This window comes from Leptinotarsa decemlineata, unplaced genomic scaffold (genome assembly GCF_025532065.1).
Source record: "Leptinotarsa decemlineata unplaced genomic scaffold, Ldec_3_MD MMD2_tig00000199_RagTag_RagTag, whole genome shotgun sequence".
NCBI lineage: Eukaryota > Metazoa > Arthropoda > Insecta > Coleoptera > Chrysomelidae > Leptinotarsa > Leptinotarsa decemlineata.
The window spans coordinates 11,322,979-11,343,058 of NW_027412544.1; the positions used below are offsets into that span (position 1 = coordinate 11,322,979).

A 20,080-nucleotide genomic window follows, 5' to 3' on the forward strand; every position below is an offset into this window, starting at 1 on the left:
AAGTATAAATTAATACACTAATATATGCATATCATAGTATCTAAAATTAAGGATGTATTAGAATTGAATACAGTAACAATAGTAACTGATTATTTTTTGGCTGTAAGCTACAATGTATTAAAAATATGGAAGTATTTTGCAAGAGTGTTACCTCATATTACTGGAGTTTTCTCCCAACACCAAACCGTTCTAGACCCACTATTAAGATTTCCGACCGTATATTTTTTAATACATGGATTTTCTGAAGTAACTGAAACAAAACTAAACTAACCCAAACCAACCATTATCCTTTCTTTCACTAAACAAAGAATTATAAAAAAATATTTGTTACAAATAGAGTATTCGAACCCACCACAAAAATTAATCATACGTGAATTAGTCAACATCCCAACATCAAAGCCCAACATTTACACTAACGAATACTTATGGATACGAACACTGTCACGAATTAATTATAGAAAGCGGGTAGCGAACCTATACAATTGAATTTGAACGCGAACGCATACGCTCAAATCACAAAATTATCGGAAACCTAGATACTCCCAAATGAATTAAATGCCGTGAATCACCTTGTATGGTTCAGCTGCTAAAACTGAACTCCCATCCAACCCTAACAACTTATTTCTATATGAAATATTTTTCCGAAACACAACTAAGCATCCCGTTATTTTGATGGTTTTTTACACAGAATACTAAGAATACGGCCCTATTAATATTTGTTTGCCTTTCTGCTCCGCTGTGGCTCTGCTGTCGGTACACAACTATTGTGATTATTTATAAGTTAGTTGGCAACATTTTTGCTAATAAATGACACTTTGGTGACTCTTATAATATAAATTACTTATATTCATCACAGATTACCTTTTTTATGATATATATTCGTTGTCTAACGCTAAATACATGTTATATTAGACATAACCTATATGAACGCGGATTAAATATTGTTGATATTCAATTTGTCGTGCGTTTAGTAGAAATGACGGGTAAGTTTTTGATGTCAGAATATATCTTTTAATTAGCTTCAATAATTGACCAGATATTTGATAATTCAGGCCTATATTTTCAGTTGATAGTTTTGTCTTTTTGAAGCTGGATTTGACTCATTTTATCTTCGTTTTAGGTATATATGTTCATCATAGTTCCATCGTCATGGGAAAATAACAACTAACTCTCATGGCCAAAAATTGATGCTGATAAGCTAATACGAAACCACAATTCTATGCCAGAAGCCAGTTGGTTCACAATGATGTATAAACTAAAACAAAGTTATTTGATGGCCTACCAAATTGCTGAAGAAGAACTATTAGAACGAATGCTGAAGAATGACGATACAGAACAAGAAAAAATTATCAATTCTATGCAACCCAAAAAGCAAGAAGGGTTATTTTCATTCAAACAAGTTGTCACAAAAAGTGTGAAAAAGCCAGAGTTATGTATCTTTTATGGGACACCGTCTATATGACAGTAGTTATTAGTTATTCGAGGAGTTACTTCTGAATACTGTCTGTGAAGCATACCTTGCTGTACCTGAATTTGTCATAATTTAAAGAGTTGTAACACGAAACTGCTTCACTCAGAACAAAATATGCGGGTTTCCTAAATATATAACTAAAAACTGAAACTTGAAAGTGCAAACCCTTTGTATTTTACAGTCTTTCAAATTGTGAACAATAAAGTTGAGTTACTAAACCCAATGCCTTGAAAATATTGAATTTACTTATGGGGTACCTATATTCAATAAAAATCAAATATTTAGTTGCTGAAGAACTAATTTCCACCACGACATCGATGGTGCCCCACTTGAATAAATTAACAAACATATTCTTACTAAATACAACTAAAATTTTGAAGAATTTTCCAAAGCTGTGATTAGGAATTGATATCAGCTGGTTGTTCTTAAATGCTGCATTTTATTCTTGGTGGCAGCAAATATATATTAGCAAAAGCAATTTGATTTTATAACAGTTATGTTAGTGTTTTGGAATTGTAATAAATATACCATACTATAAAATAGTTGGGAAATTATCATTGAAGTGACAATATGGCAATGAAGATAAAATTGTGTCTGAAAGCATTTTAATAAAATAATTTCATTAAAGCTACAGGAAACAGTTATGAAATAAGCTTGAAATAGTTTTATAACTATCATAAAATCTCGCAGAAAAGTGTTATAAAACTGCTACATAACAATTCACTTTTATAGGAAAATAAGTTTTATAAGTCAGTTGTAAAAACGTTTCTGTGATAATTTCCAGACTATTTCATAATGGTTTTTTAAATTTTATTTCATAAACGTTTCTATGACAAATTTATAAAACACTTTTATCGCCTACAACTGTATTGTGTTCATCGATCATCTAATATATTCAACTATCATTTTGGAAGTAATTATAAAATACTAATAAAATAAAACTGTTGGAACACCATGGAATTATGAAACAACTTTGCTGGTTGGGATATAACATCTCAAAAACTCTCAAAGGAAAACATTTCAATTTCGATCAAATGAATGTTCTTTCTCTTTGTCAACATTTTTAACTTAGTCCGAATTGCAAAAGGATAAAATCTTCAACTTCTTGAATTAATTGAACACAAAGTAATATATTTCAAACTAATTGTTTTTTAGAACTTTTTGAACATAAGAATTCTACCCTCTTTACCGATCAAATCTACGAAAATCAACAAAACAGGTATGACACAAAGAAAGTAACCTTCTCATTAAACGAAACAATTCAGTCGTTTTACTTCCTCTGTCGAGAAGAAACACTTCAAAGGAATCATATTATTCATGGAACATTGCGGCTTGCTGATATTTCTTTGAAAAAAAAAATCATTCGCGAATACAGTCTAATTTAAAGAAAGCTAAAATATGTCTATCTGTGAAACAAGTTGGAATTCGTGTATCAGAATGGAGAAGTTATTGTTCCGCGAGAAGAAAAAAAAACAATATCATAGTACCTATGTTTGCACCATGAATGTTTCTCGATTCATTCAGTTTTCAGCAAACACGAAAACTGGAAGAAACCATATCAATATTCGACTCTGGAATTGGAAAGGGTAATCGATAACAGTTAATCAAGGAATGATGTATAACAATTATTTGTCAAATTTCAACCTTGAGGATTTCTCTACCTTCTTGAGCAATTTATGTCCGTATAAAATAACAAAAATGATAAAACAATGTTTGTTTTATCATTTTGTTCTCATATAATTCAGAATTTCTCATTATCACACCAACCTCAACCTCATTATTTCACTATTTTGATTTTTAGATAATATTATTCATTCATCCATGAAATATAGGTTCAAATCAGTAACTGAGGTGGGTGATTACTGAGTTGAAAAATCATGTACCCTTAGAAGACATAACGAACAAAAAGTGCTAGTTCAAAGAAAAATTGAAAGATATATACTTGTATCTGCATGAGGGTGGTGCATAAATAGTTTCGATGAATTTGGCACCTCTCATTCACCACAACGAATTCAATATCTCCGTAGTATAATGCAACACAAGTATCTCGTGAATACCGTAGAAATGCCGACAGTGGTAATATAAGACTCTTAGGACCGCGTTATGTCAATGTATATAAGCAAGGACCACCTATGCTGGATGTGCCAATAACGAACGAATAAAGGTCCTAGATGCTTTGAAGCAGGTGCTGTATATGAAGTCACACCATCACACCACTTCAGAGTTGTTGAAGCAATTATTCCCCAATTTCATGATGGATCCCTTGATCTTCGACTTCAGTCAACTTGACCTGAGGAAGACAAACGTTGAGTTGGATAAGCTTACGGCTTCAATGCTCATATAGAAGACTTCCATCTATCCGCTTAAAGAAATGAATTGGTCTTCGCGACTTACATCTGAAATTCTTTTCAAAAAAAAATTAATTTGGTAACGTATTCTGGTTTCTTGGTTCAGAAAAGCAAAAGGATTCCTTCATCGCCCTCTTCAGTTGATCTCATGTCTTTGCTTCTTAGGAGGGGAAACAAAGACATGAATACTTTTCAAATCACGGATAGTAATTGTGATGTTAATGATATGCTGTTGAATGATTCACAACAAAAATTTTAGTACGTTATCAGTCTGTGATTATTTGATAAAGACAAATTCTGGCTTCAGGACCACATCTCGATAAACGAAATTTACGGAGCCAAGAATTGGAAATTCATATGGTTTTAGGTTTGAAGTGTCTTCCACCAATAAACGGGCCTGGAGTAGTAGAGTTCACTCAGTTGATTCTCTGTTTGAGCAGAGAATTAGGCAACGTCAGAGGGTGATGCAAAACGCTGTATTTTCATTCTGATGCGCAAAAAGTGTTTCAATTGATTTAGTTCAAAATGAAACCTTTCACACCCAAAAACTATCGCGATAAGTTATCTGACTGCTTTGAAAAAAATTTAAGCATGTCATGTGGGTGAGCCTTCCACAATATAACTGTTTCAATATCAATACCATAACTACTAAAATTCACTAACAATATTTTTGTTGAAGTGAGTCAAAACCGGCTCTCTTATAACAATCTATTTTGAGTAACAGAAACATTTTTCGTATTTCATGGCCCATATCCATTCAGTTTCTCCAATGGAGGTTTTCTGAGAATGATTTTTTTTTAATTAATTTTTTCTTAATTGATTAAAAAATTAGATCATATTGATCATTGCAATTATTTTCCATTATGTATCGTCAAATCTGATCGATGTAGCTTTTTAGAACTCCAATTATTATTGTGCTCTTCAATATCAACCAAAAACTAATATTTTTCTAAATGAACAACTCTGGAGGACCCTCAATGTATTCGACATAATTCTTTGAAAAAAATCTGATAGACATGCTCCCAAGAAGGCCTTGCTGAATTCCCCAATAGATGTTGGCACTGCACTGAGTTTGGAATTGATTTTATCCAGAGGAACTTGTTGATTTGTATTCAGTAAGGTATATATTTTGGATTCAGTCAAATAGGAAAATGAATCTTTCTGATTTGAAATGAAAACGTATGACCTGCAAACGCCTCTAAATGATATGAGCAACGTTTGGAGGATATAATGAGGGTTTTACTAATGGAAAATAATGTGGTTAGCTACTTTCGGAGAGTGGGTCGTGGAAAAAATATTCTAATGTGATATAAAGTGGATGACTCAACTACATTTATCCATTCAAATTCACATAGAGAGATGGAAATGATCATTTGATACCTCTATACTAGAGTTACACTAGAGTGAACCCTTTTGATCACACCTTTCTATGATACATAGTTATGAACTCAACAGAAGTGACATAGATTGCCAATATAACTCAGAAATGATGTGAAGTTATACTTTGAAGAACTAAATATTAGAATTTTAGGTTATTTATTTCTCGTATTTGTATTTCACATGAATCTCAGAGAACACTCAAAGCACCAATGGAATCACAAATGAAAACTGATTGATGGTGAGTGATTGAATGATATCTTAATGGAATTGAATATACAGAGCGTATCATTTTCAAGGTACCGAAAACTAGAATTCAATGCATCTCATGGACATCGTGGGAAAACAGATATTTCTTTTGGAGAAATAACTATCAAGGAAATAGGTGATGCAAAGAGATTGTGTCTGAGAAGAAACCAAAGTTTTATCAAGGAAATTGAATTACTCAAAGCTAAGAGTCGATTTTACAAAAAAAGCTCGCTTTTCAATTTCTCAGAAATCATTGATGATGATGAACTTCTTAAAATGCAAATTAGAATCAGCCAGACTCTTTGCTGATAAAACAGCATTTCCATGAAAAGAATCATTATCAGGAAAAGGGAATGGTTTCAAATGATATACGTCAGGAATACTGGCTAATTGAAGGAATACAAGCTGTAGAAAATAACTTTCATAGGTGTTGTAAGTTACTGTAAATTGGAAGAATCGAAACCAAATACACTGTAGATGGGAGATTTACTATTGATGCGCCTCACACCAGGCTTGAAACCATTCACTCACACTGAAATTGATTATTTCGAGCCCACGTGTGTTACAGTTGGAAGGCATAAAGAAAAACGATGGGGAGTTTTTTCAATTGTATGACAATTCGTGCAATTCATTTGGAAATAGCATACTACCTTACTGCTGATGGTATAATAATGATCATAAGGAGGATGTTATCACGCCGGGGTCCAATCAGACGCCTCTATTCAGATAATGGCACAAATTTCAAAGGAGCGAATGAAAAACTTTTAAAATTGTACCGTGAACTTGACCACCAGGAGCTAACTGAAAGAATGACCCAGATGGAGATAGAATGGCACTTCATTCCATTCCATCCACATAAAGGTGGATGCTGGAAAAGATTAATAGGCTCGGTCAAGATAATTTTGCGGGTTTTCTTTGAAGGAAGAATGTCCTTAGGATGAAATTTCATTAACATTGTTCGCGGAAGCTGAGAATGCAGTTAATAGTAGACCATTAACTCATATTTCAGCTGATACTTCCGATGCTCAGTGTTCATCGTCAAATTATCTTCTGATTGGTTCACCCTCAGAAAATCCATTTCCAACAAAATTCGAAAAACTAAACCGTAGAAAGCAGTGGAAGAAGTCCTAAAGGCTGTCAGAGATATTTTGGTCAAGATGGATCAAGGAATATTTACCGACTTCATCGAAACGTGCAAAATGGATCTAGGATGATGAACCCGTTGCGGTTGGCGATGTAGTCGTTATTGCAGATGGTCACCTTCCGAGAAATACTTGGCCACTGGGTAGGATCACTGCAGTATTTCCAGGAAAGGACAGTGTTACGAGAGTAGTTGAGGTGAAACCGTAGGATCACTGCAGTATTTCCAGGAAAGGACAGTGTTACGAGAGTAGTTGAGGTGAAACCACCTACAGGAGTCTTCAAACGTCCTGTAACCAAAATATGTAAGGTGGATGTTGAATTTGGGGACAATTTTTAAAAACTTTCCTGGTGGAGAGTATGTTACAGATTATATATTTTGTTCATTTGTTGCTTCGAAATTTATGTAATTCATATTTCATTCAGTATATTTTTTGTTTCATTTAGTTAGCTGTGAATGAGATATTTGTATAAAAAAAGTTGTTGTCGATTGTCAGAAAAGGTCTATAGACGTCAAAAAGTGAAATTTGATATTTCCTTGAAAAATAAAGTATCAAAGGAAATTACAGGTACTTCAACTACAAATATCTACCTTCCAATTCTCCTGACAATTCTAGCGTCAACCCAAATCACTTTAGCCGCTTTTGTTTGAAGGTAGTTGACAATGTTTCGTGGTACATTAGTGTTCTCAGATCTGAAGCAGCCTCACAAAAACCAGGACACTAAACGCGGACTGCGATTCCAAGAATTGCATTTACCGGATACCCTGCGAGTGCGGACCATCATACATCGGTGAAACTAAGAGGCCATTGAAAGTTCGCATTGCCGAGCATATGAAACACACACAGTGAGGAAAAACCAGCAAATCAGAAATAGCAGAGCACGTTTGGACTCCTCAACATAATATCAAGTGGCCTCAAGCTGAAATCATCCACAAGAAAGAACACTGGTTAAGGAAAAAATTCAGAGATGCCGAATATATGTTGTCCAACAACGCATTTAGCCAAGCTAGTGTAGAGATACGCAATATATGGAAACCTCTAATCCAGCGAAACACGACCAACTCCCGCCAAACATTCAGCTTCCGCTAAAACCAATGAAGCGGAGAGAGGGAAAACACCTGAATGACCTATAAATAGGCAGATCTCGGAGAAATGAGTCCAGTTATCACCCGAAGACCATTGTGGATGCTAACAATCGAAACATCGTGAAGTAACTTGGTTTGGAATCTTTTGATTTTCAATTTTCATTTCTTGATACTTACTTGATACTTATCTCGTGTTAACAGTGCAATTTTTTTTATTTTTTGCTGCTTGTTCTTTATTTTATTGTAATTTCGTTTTTTTGCTTGATATCATTGTTTTTTTAGCTGTTTCTCTTGATTTTTTCCTCAGATTTTTTCAGGTATCTCAAATTAATTTATATCATATTGGACAATGGAAGTCCGACCTAATGAAACGCACCCCTTTAACCGCATGTCTTACTGTCACATATTTTACTGTCACCTGTTCTCCCGGAACGCACTGCACTATTCTCTTTCCTCTAAAATAAAATTTTTGTTTATTTTGTGCTTTTTGGGCGCGATTTTCTACAACCATATTCGAATTTAACAATAGTGAGTCATAGTGAGTTCTCAAATTCATTCCAAACATTAATTTGGCCGGACTACTTTTTGTTGTACACTGGGGAGTATTGCGAAAGTGAAATAAAAAGTTATCGAGAACTAAATTGATATTCGTTTGATTACTTTTATCTAACGCAATCCTCCGCCGCATCATTAGAGGAAGGATAATAAGGAGGTGTCGTAATATGACCTACACTATTCTTAGCCTAAAACTTTTCAAATTCTTGAGAACAGAGAGATGAACTATTATCTGTAACGATCTGATTTGGTAATCCAAAACGAGCGAAATAATCCCTTAAAATCTCTATTGTCAACCTCGAGAAAATAGAAAACATAGGAAAAACCTCCAACCACTTACTATTAGCATCCATAACTATCAAAAAATACTTATTCTTGAAAAGACCCATAAAAAAGAGCAGATAGTTGTTGGTTCACAGATGGATCAAAAACACCTTCCGGATCTGGTGCAGGTATTTTTCAGTCGCAGACCCAAAACAGAGTTATCTACCTGCCTAGGAACATATGCGACTGTATTTCAAGCGGAAATTTACGATATTGAATTCTGTGCGGAGAGATTGGATAAATCCAACCTCACTCACAAGTCAATAAAAATATTATCGGACAGTCAAGCGGTGTTGGAAGCTCTTGGCTCCCACCGAGCAACGTCTAAATTGGTAGCAAACTGCTAAAAAAGACTCTCCTCGATAGGAAGACTAAATACATTGTCTCTGGTCTGGATTCCTGGCCATACTGACCTGGAAGGCAATAAAGCTGCTGACTCTCTTGAATTCCAAAAATGCTTTTTCTTCAGATTTTATTGCGCAAGTAATATAATTTCTCAATTGTTTGTAGTAGTCCCAGTGATGGGTTTGTTTACTGCATTTGAATTTTTTCAATGCCTTATCTCTTAGTTGTTGCATATATTTCATATTATCAGTTATCCAGGGAGAGTAATTATAATTTTTTCTTTGTCGTACTGTTCTAATCGGTGCATGTACTTCGAATAGAAGTAAGACTTGTTCTGTGAAAAACTGCACTTTATCATCAATGTTATCGATTTCGAAGATTGATTGTAATATTGTTACAAACAAATATCATGTCTATCAATGATATTGAGTTTTTTGCTATTCTAGTTGGGTTGTCAATGATTTGTTTCAAGCGAAAAGTTTCACACAATGATAATAGTTGTGAAGAACGATTATAGTTTATATCGAGAATATTGATATTGAAATCTCCTAAACATATTATTTTATCGAACTCTGTGAACATGTTGGCCATAACGTCCTCGAAGCTATGAAAAAAAAAATCTATATTTGAGTGAGGCGGTCTGTAGATAAGTCCTATTGAAAATTTTTCCTTATTTACTTCAACTAAGATTCACATCTGTTCAATAAATTCCGAACATTCTCTGATAAGAATTTCAAATTTAATGTTACATTTTATATACATACCAATTCCCCCAGCATGTGTTTGTCTATCGAGTCTAATAAATTCATAGTTGGGAATTCTCACAGCGTCGGTACCCACCCCAGAGCGGAGCCATGTTTCCGTAATACCCAGGACATCATAATTTGAATTTTCCACCTGAGCAGAAAAACCATTGAAATCACTCAGAAGAGACCGAACATTTAAGTGGGCGAATTTCAGGCTCATCTAAATAGATAGTTACAGTTATTAGTAGAATAAACTTGTAATAAAAAAAAGGAGAGAAAAAAATATTTACGACTGAAGAGTGTTAGGATAAAAGGGCAGAAGGACCAAGACAGAAAATCGGAATGTAGAAAATTTATAGTAGGAGAGAGGTAACAAGAGGCAAGTAAGAAGAAGAAAACAAGAAAAAAATTGTGTCAGGTATACTCAGACAGAATTACAAAATAAAAAATAAATGCAATTAAATTCAAGTACGTAAGCCGCTGCATGTAACCACCCTGTGGAATATTCGATTACCTACATTTTGACATAAACTCAGAATGAGTGCATACTACTATTTTCACAAATCAAAAATAACGTAAAGTATCAAGTAAAATTAGTAGTAAAAAACAAATGTAATCTTCAAAAAACAAACTAAAGACAATCTACTGAATACTGTCTAAGAAACTTAATGAATCGGCGCGACCAGTGGCACCATTATACTTAACATAAATTGATCGGAGCAACGAGTCTTGATAAAAATGTAGTTCTACTCGACGACATCAAACCCGCTCGTCCACCATTATTTGAAATGAATAATTATCAAAGCAGAAATAATAACGATAACGTTAATTCAACAACATTTATAACAGGAATAATACAAAGTATGCTAAAATGAAGTCGTAAACAAAAAGTACAGTACCTATATGGAAGTTTAAGTCACAATTGTGATAGCAGATATTTTTTCAAAAGAAATATCAAGTTCAGTAGATTCGTGGTGTTTTTAAACTAACAAGCTACTCTACTATGAAATATCGAATTCATTCCATATTTTGTATGTACATAATACGTGTGGAATAATCACGTTTCGTGTTGATCAGTTATCTGAATCTCATGAAACTCAACATTCGAATGTTTCAAATTCTTCATCACATCTAAACTGTTGAGGAGTTTCACTGATAATTATAATTTTATGGGAGAAATTCTTTAACACGAATCTAAATTTAGCTGAAAAAACGCACATCGGAAAAAATATTTACTATACTAATAAAAAGCAAACGAATGAACTACAAAAACGGCTGCACATGATCAGGTGAAAAATATCCAGGGAATAATTATGTTTCATTTCTTTCACAGATGTTGACAAAAAAACCTTTTAGAAAGTTTTGATAAAAAATGAGAAACTGGAATGCGATTTTGTTTTGTTGAGTGGTGCGTTGTCATATGACTATCATTGTACTGTCAATATTCTATAGGATATTTTGAATTTTTTTGATATGGCCGAACAGTTTACATTCAATGAATATGCATGTATTTTATGGACGAGCATTTTGTAATGCTGCAGAAGCTCGTCGTCTATATTCCGAGCATTTTCCCAATCGAACGGTACCGTCAAGAGAGACATTCGAGCGTGTCGATCGCAGCTTGAGGGAGACAGGTATGTAATAATTGATAATTAATTTGAGCACGTTGTTTTATTTCGATATTATTGTAGGTACAGTTTTGCCAAAACGAGGTGGTGAGGGCGCTCCTAGGACTGTACGTACCGTTGTATTGGAGGAAAATATTTTGGAAGCCGTCGCTGATGATCCTTCAATGAGCATCAGAAATCTATCAGAACAGTTCCATACATCCAAGTCCACTATTCATAGAATAATTAGGGAACAACTGCTCCACCCATTTCACATCCAGAAGGTACATGCCATGACACCTCAAGATTTTCCAGCACGACTGGAATATGCCAAGTGGTTCATGGATAGGCAAAGAGAGGGTATGACTTTTATTAATCGAGTTTTATTCACTGATGAAGCGGGTTTCAGTAGAGATGGAGTTATCAACTCTCATAATCTCCATATATGGGCCGAAGAAAATCCCCATGGGATATTGCAAACCAAACACCAACGGAAATTCAACGTGAATGTTTGGGCTGGTATCATAGGAAACCATCTTATAGGACCATTCGTTCTAAAGGACCGATTGAATGGAGAACGTTATTTGGAGTTCATTCAGAACGATTTGAATGGACTTTTGGAACATGTTCCATTGCAAACCCGAAGAGATATGTGGTTTATGCATTTTAGTTTGATTGTGCGTGACCATCTGAACCATATTTTCCACAATAGATGGATTGGTAGAGGTGGGCCATATTCATGGCCATCGCAGTCTCCGGATTCAAATCCATTGGATTTCTTTCTGTGGGGGCATCTAAAAAGCCTTGTTTACGCTACACCTATTCACACAAGAGATGCATTGTTGAATAGAATAACATTACATTGTGAAGCCATACGAAACGACCCTGGAATGCTATTTCAAGTACAGAGAGGGTGTCTTCGCAGACTAAGAAAATGTATAGAGAGAGAAGGTGGTCATATCGAGCAGTTTGTGTAGCGGATTTTTCATTTCTGTTTGCTCTTGAGGCTCTTGAGTTTCGTTAGTTAAACGTGTTTGCATTATAAAAATTCGTTATGAACATTTTACCTATCATTTCCATTTTCCTTAAAAACTAATATTTTCGAATAATGGTAGACATCTCAGGATAAATGTTGTTGAATTAACGTTATCATTATTATTTCTGCTTTGATAATTATTCATTTCAGATAATGGTGGACGAGCGGGTTTGATGTCGTCGAGTGAAACTACATTTTTATCAAGACTCGTTGCTCCGATCGATTTTCCACACGAGTACTTTTATTCATAAAATTGTCCAAGTAACCTTAATTTGTTGAAAAATATTGAAAAATATCTGTCATTTCAAAGTTTTGGGGTGTGGACCATCGGGGGTAGTCCGTTCCTGACTTTGTAGCAAAACAACTGACTCCTGCATGAAAGCTCATCGAAGGAATTCATTTGTTTAATCAATTACCAAAATTTGGATGATTTTGAATATTCACTTGAAAAGTTATCAAAGAAAAACATTTTTCATTTTGTAACTTCGAGGGCCCGTAACTTGGTTACGAAGACTTTTAGGAAAAAAAGTTATAACAAGTACTGGTGATATTTTGACCCCATCTATACATTCTCGAGAGGAAAAGAGGAAGTCCAGGGACACCCTGTATATTAATAACCAGACTTCAAAGTGGTTCAGGCAGTTGTTTAAACGGCTAAAGTTGTACTTTACCGGCGCTACAACACATGCCAGGTGTCTCATCTTTCCACTTCAAGGCGTTACACCAATGACACTTGTATGTCATAGAACCTAAGACTATACTGCTGTCAGTTCCATGAGCAATATCTGGGTCATTTGCCAAATCCGAAAGCAACTTGCTTCTCCATACACGGTGAATTGTACTTTCTCTATACCGTGACTGAATCACTCTGCACATCGGTATTTCTGGCCTGATATAGTGCAGCAGACTGCCTATGTTTTTTAAAATTTGCAGACTGGTAGGTGGCGACAGATTGCCAGTGTTTTTCAGTGTGTGCAGCCTGGTAGGTGGCGACAGCTTGCCTGTGTTTTTCAGGGTGTGCAGCGTGGTAAGTGGCGACAGTTTGCCTCTTTACATCAGGGTTTTTTTTCTTATATGCAGACACAGTTTTACGGTGGGATTCAGAGTAGAGTCTGTCCATATTTTTTGTGCCTTTTTTATTTGATTTTTTCGTGCGTAATTAGTAAACCTTGACCTACGTTTGTTTTTCTTTTTTTCTATTAATTTCACAGACTCAGATTGGGACAATAAACTTCTTATTGAATTTTAATCATGATTTATTGAAGATAAAATAGGTAAATGTTCACGCTCTAAAACAGGTACCTCCTGACAACCCTAATAAACTTTAAGTTGTGAAGGTGTATCAATTCCAAAATCATGTTTTCCTACAGCTACCTCCATACGACGCCGTGTAATTTTCTGTGCTACTATGGAAAGATAGGCATCAAAATGCCCAGTGGACAAATCTTTGCTGAATCGTAATCGCCTTACCGGATAGTCGTCAGATCTAGATTCCGTATATATGAGCCCGTTTCTATAAACTTCAAAGTTAAATGGGAATATTAATCATGCTGCTATTAACTCACAAAATCCGCCGTAAGTAGAATTTTTCATAATATCAGCAAAATATTCATCAGGTGTTACGTAGTCATTGATCACCATTCCTGTCGTGGGTCATAATTGAAAATTGCTCCAGTCATTAACCACATATCTGACAATTTCTGAACGCACCTTCATCGCTCTATCGTACAAAGAGAGAACACGAAACAAACATGTACCATCACCAACAATAGGGAAGACAGTTCATTCTTCAACTTCTCCATTAACGTTCAGATTTTCTTTAGCCATTTTAAAAAAGTCTAACCGACAAAACCTATACTTAAATCAAACGAAAACAAAATAAATGCCACATACAAAGCAGAGTCTATAACCAAAACCACTAAACCGAAACGAAGCAAATACAATCCAAAATATGCCAAAAAAAGAACAACCAAAATCGTCAAATATAATCTGCTAGAAATATTTAGGTATAGTATGTACTATTAGATACGGCGGGCACTCATCATCGGGTATATGTAACTCAGTGAAAACACAACGATAGCGCGTTTTAAAATACAACTACCGCCATCTATTGTCAACATTCAGAACTAAAAATTATTTTGTTCATCTTAATTCATCCGTTCCATTAAGTACTGATAGGTTCAAACTAATATATTCACATCCTCCATCATCCCTTATTTCATCCCCTTCGGGGTGGAATTTATCAAAATCCTTTCTTAGGAGATGCCTACATCATAGTAGCTTTATGCATGCAAAGTCTCAGCCCGATCTGTTCAAAATTGACAAAGTTTCATACAAACTTTCATCCCCTATTTTATCACCATGGGGGTAGAATTGATCAAAATCCTTTCTCAGTGGATGCTTACGTCATAACATCTACTTGCATGCCAAATTTCAGCCTGATACGTCCAGTGGTTTGAGCTGTGCATTGATAGATCAGTCAGTCAGTCAGCTTTTTACATATATTTAGATGACTCCCTCAAGTATAAATAATTATTGTATTTGCAAAGACCTAAGACCAAAGATGGCTGCTGAACCTTCTTTTTCCATTTGACGATAATTTTTTCAGCCTCGGAGAAAGTTCCCGAGGCAAAAGCAATAGGCTTCTCACAACCGTCAAGCATCATATTGTGATCACAGCCCCCAGGCATGTGTCTGAAGCATCCGTTATTAAAGGTAATGATAAATTCTTATCATAATACACCAATACTTGTGCTGACATCAACAACTGTTTAACCTTTTCAAATTCGAATTCGCATACATCATACCATTCCCATTCTGAATTTGACTTGAGTAGGTTATACAGCGGATGCAAAACAGAAGAAAGGTTTGGAACAAAGTTTCCATAATAGTTGATTAATCCAAAAAAATATATCAATAAGGTAATATTATGAGGAACTGGAGAGTGTCTGATAGCTAAAATTTTTGACTCGGAAGTATGCAGACCAACTTTATCTATGTCGTAGCCCAAATAGGATATTTTACTCCTGAAAAGTTCGCATTTTTTCAACGACAATTCCAATCCTACATTTTCCAATACAACTAATACAGCTGTCAACCTTCTAATATGGAAATTGCGATTTTTATCTGTGATTAAGAGGTCATCCAGAAAGCAAATAACACCATCTAAACTTTGTAGAAGTTATTCCAATATTCTGTGGAATTTTCGCGGTATACTTGCAATACCAAACGGTGCCCTATTATATTGGAATGAACCCTTATGGGTAGATATCACTACTAATTTTTTTTGAAAATTTACTGATGCGCATTTGAAAGATCGAGCTTCGTTAAATGTATTCCACCCTGTAGTTTGATAAAGAGGTCTTCTATTTTTGGAAGAGGAAATGAGTCGATTTCGATGAAAATATTCACAGTAATCTTAAAATCTCCACATATCCTAACAGTACCACCTTTCTTCAAAATTATGACTATAGGAGATGCCCATTTAGAATACTGAACCTGTTGTATTATTCCAAGATCATTCAACCGCTGAAGTTTTCACCCCTACCTTAATGGCAGAAGGTAAATAACGTGCTCTGAAAAATTTTGGAGTAACAGAATCTTATTTTATTCTTATTGAGAAAGGTCCCTTATTGAAAGTACTCAGTCCAGGAATAAAAAGAGAGTTGTATTTACCAATCAAAAATTGTGAATCATCGGGTACGTCCGCGTAAAATAATTCAGAAAGGCACAAATTGCACTGATTGAAATAATCGCGCCCAAATTGTTTATCTTGATAAATGACCTTGCAATCAAAATTCCCTGATGGTACAATCTTGTCCCCATTATACAAACAAAAATCCTTGTCAGTTGCTTCCAAATATTTTTCCCTCAAAATTTTGTTCATAAAATGTGCGAGGAATTACAATAGGTATAACTTGGTCCTGTATCCAAAGTAAAAATGTACGATTTATTATCTGTAAAAAGTTTCATAAAAACTTTTTTTTTTTGGTTCCACACTGTACAGGAAATAGTCTACCGATTCTAAAAAGTTATTTCTATTTTCATTCAATTCTTTGAATGAATTTATATTTTTTTTTTATTTGGACACATAGGAGCAAGATGCCTTTTTTATCACATATATGGCAGTTACAATTTCTATAAAAACATTTATCTGTCATACCTACTAAATGGTACGTAATAGGTTTTCTCAAAGTTAGTAGATAAGAGTCTGTGGTCAAACTACAATTTGATTTGGTGAAAGTAATAATATATATATATATATATATATATATATATATATATATATATATATATATATATATATATATATATATATATATAAATTAAATCAAATTATTTTTACGCCTGATGCTTTGTTTCAATTTTACCCAGATCCATTCGATGGGATTGAGAACACAAAAATAGGGATGAAGTCTTAGTAATGTGTGTGTCTATACTTTTCAGCAATACTCTCAAGGGCATACAATTTTTCAAATGTTTTTGTCTGTAAAACTTCTAATAGTTGGGTTTTGGTAATCTTTGAAATAAAAATAGTTATCCATAAATAACTACGTATTTTATCTTTCCTCGAATTTTTATTCGGTACTTTGATAAGCTGCCGTGAATGATGGGAAGCGTTGTCAAGAACTATTATATTATTTGCATCTAAATTTGCGATCAATGTGTTTTCAAACCATTCTTCGAAAACATTAGCTCCTATGTTCTTATGATAGTCAACATTGCAGTCCTCAAGTTTTTTTTCACATAATGTAAAACAGTTTAATAAAATGTGAAATCTAAATTCTAAATATAAATTATCCAATGAGAACATCAAATTACTTTAAAAATTGTTCTATGCTACACCTAACAAAGTAGGATCTGAATTTCAGAAATCACTATCAGTTTGTGAAATGGCGTCTCCTTTCGTCGCCTTGAGAAGAATGAATGTTTTGTTGATTAAAAAGTTGAAAAGATATGTAGACGACATATTCATTATCTGGCCCCACGGAAAACAAGAACTAGACCGGTTTGTGACCTACCTGAACAATATTCATCCCCGCATCCAGTTCACTACCGAAAGAGAGGAGAACAGGCAGCTACCTTTCCTAGACCTACTTATAACACGAAAACCAACTGGCAACTTGGGTTATACAGTTTACCGAAAACCCACACACACCAACCGCTACCTACAAGCAGCATCACACCACCACCCTACCCAGCTACAATCCGTAGCCAACACGTTAATATCCCGCAGTTTCCGCCTAACAGAACCAACAAACAGGGCAACAGAATTGAAGGAGACAACAAAGGATCTGCGACAAAATGGCTACGGACCAAAGATCATTCAAAAGGCCATCGACAGACAAAGAAGAACCAAAAAAACATCCACTAGATCGACAGAAGACTCTTCACACGACAAACAATGTGTGACACTACCTTATGTCAAAGGTGTGACCGACAAAATCGGGAGAATACTAAGACGTAAAAACATCCGGACAACCTACAAACTACACAAAACGATATCCAGTTGGCTGCCCAGACCGACAGAGAGAATTTCCCTAGAAAACCAAGGAGTATATAGCATCACATACGAGGACTGTGGGTAACAATATATCGGTCAGACCAACAGACGTATATCTGCCAGAACCCAGGAGCACAAAAACTCGATAAGAACAAAACAAACTTCCTCTGCTTTCTTTCAACACCATCTACAAACAGGTCACAAGATCAATTTTGAGTCCACAAAACAGATAGCACAGGTGCAAAACCCAAGAATTCGACAAATCTGAGAAGCTATCGAAATCGGAAAGCAAGGTCTCATCAACAAAAGGGATGACTCACTAAACACCCCAAGGATTTGAAAAACAATAATTGAAAACAACCCCCAAAGACAACCACAAATCGATAATGAACCATCGCAGGTAGGAGAACTGCCAGAAGCCATTAACAACCTTCAGGTAGAAAAACAGGTAGAAAAACTGCCAGAAGCCATTAACAACCCTCAGGTAGAAAAACATGTAACAAATCCATACAATTTACGCAAGCGAAACCATATAAAAACACCACAAGAAGAACCTAACATCAGTTACACCTCTCGAAGCGAAGCAGTAATACGTCTTGATAATGCCACAAATTTATTATTAACAATATTTCACTATCACAACTAATTTACATACAACACTTTCAAACACACGATTCACTTTCTAAGTACAGACTCCTGCTCGAGACGGAGAGCGACCTTTTTATATCGTCAACGAACGCTCCGGATCTCTCTGCGGATTTCGGGAGTCATCCACACCTTTCGCGCTGTTTCGCGATGAGACATGCGTTTGCTGACTGGGACATCGGCCAGGGCCGGCTTCAGATTCATTACAATATATATAAATATAAATGAATAAATAAGTACTTTTTGATCTTTCCCATATTGATTTCAATTTAAGAGCCACCGGTAGACAGCTGTTGGGCATCATCAGTACCGAGTAGGCAGTCCTCGATTGAAGACAAAATGAGAAAAACCAAGAAAGTACTTGATGAAAATAGCTGCGTAAACGCAAGCGAAACATAAGTGGAACCACCTATTGGTGTGACACCCAAGTCAACTTGCCGAGTTCCTAGGTCAGTGTTGGTGGTTTGACCAATCAACCGACAACTGCGGTAGCAGAAATTTGAGAAACTAACCTGAGTTACCATCGGAAAACGAATCCACATGTTTCTAGAAATGATATGAAATCTAGAAAGGTTAATACAGTCAAGCTGCTGGAAAATAATTCCATGAAAATCAAAAAACAAATAGATAAGTACTTTTTGATCATTTCCATATTGATTTCAATTTAAGAGCCACCAGTAGACAGCTGTTTCAGCCTATTGGGCATCATCAGTACCGGGTAGGCGGTCCTCGATTGAAGACAAAATGGGAAAAACCAAGAAAGCACTTGATAAATATAGCTGCGTAAACGCAAGCGAAACATCTTCAGTACGACCAGTTGTCGAAAGCTCTCGCAGATAATTAATAGGAGATATAAAGCTTCAAATCCTTTTTGTGAAATTCAATATTAAAATACTGAAAATAAAGGTAAATTAGTTGCATCATTATATATATATAGTCAGCTCCCCAACTATATTGTTGAATGGGAGCTGTTGGATGGTTGCACTATATCGTTTACTTGAACTACACACATCGGAAAAGTCTAGGGATATTTTTATAACATACTATATATCATAAAAATAAATGCATGAGGTCGTTTGATTTCGATTAAATTGGTACACTCGACCACCCTGTAGATTTCTATGGGTTGAACAAAGCCTGCAAAAACGGTAACTTATCTTTTATCAAGTTTTTCACAAACTGTAGGTTTTCGGCTGAAATGAATAATCTGAAAGTGTCGAGTTTGTACATTCTATGCAGTTCTTGCTCAGCAATTAAACTAGAAATATTTTGCTTCAACATGGAACGCCATCACTTACCATTGGCTGAGATGAATAGAGCTGTAGGGCTTCTTCAAGGTGGCATACGACAAAACGATGTAGCTCTTCGTTTGGGGGTCTCCCAAAGTGTTATCAGCCGATTGTGGCGGCGTTTCCGTGAAACTGGCAGTCCAGCCGAACAACATCCAGGGCGAGGACGCGCTACAACTGCAGTTCAAGACCGATTTTAGGTCTTAACCGCAAGAAGACAACCGACAATCACAGCACCTGAGTTGGTTAACGTGTTGCAGCAGACGCACCAGGTAACCATTGTTCGTGATACTGTCAGAAATCGACTGCATGAAGCAGATCTCCACAACAGAAGGCCACTTAGATGTCCACCTTTGTC

The 20,080-nt window shown here is 35.4% G+C and overlaps 2 protein-coding genes across 2 annotated transcripts in view; one reads left to right on the top strand and one right to left on the bottom strand.

The window, feature by feature from the left end:
- LOC111504126 (RYamide receptor) overlaps positions 1–20,080 on the bottom strand; it is a 300,380-nt gene that overhangs the window by 88,220 nt on the left and 192,080 nt on the right. The window lies entirely within an intron of this gene.
- Positions 10,426–14,958, top strand: LOC141481508 (uncharacterized). The gene is made up of 3 exons (XM_074173131.1): positions 10,426–11,276; positions 11,334–11,609; positions 14,894–14,958. The coding sequence occupies exons 1-3, from the start codon at positions 11,138–11,140 to the stop codon at positions 14,956–14,958; spliced, it is 480 nt and encodes a 159-aa protein (XP_074029232.1). The 5' UTR covers positions 10,426–11,137.

Excerpts from the sequence above, each read along its gene's own strand:
- LOC141481508 (XM_074173131.1), top strand. The coding sequence starts at position 11,138 with ATGAATATGCATGTATTTTATGGACGAGCATTTTGTAATGCTGCAGAA. Across the intron at positions 11,277-11,333 it reads TCGCAGCTTGAGGGAGACAG|GTACAGTTTTGCCAAAACGA; the intron begins GTATGTAATAAT and ends ATATTATTGTAG. Across the intron at positions 11,610-14,893 it reads CATGGATAGGCAAAGAGAGG|CCTCGGAGAAAGTTCCCGAG; the intron begins GTATGACTTTTA and ends TAATTTTTTCAG.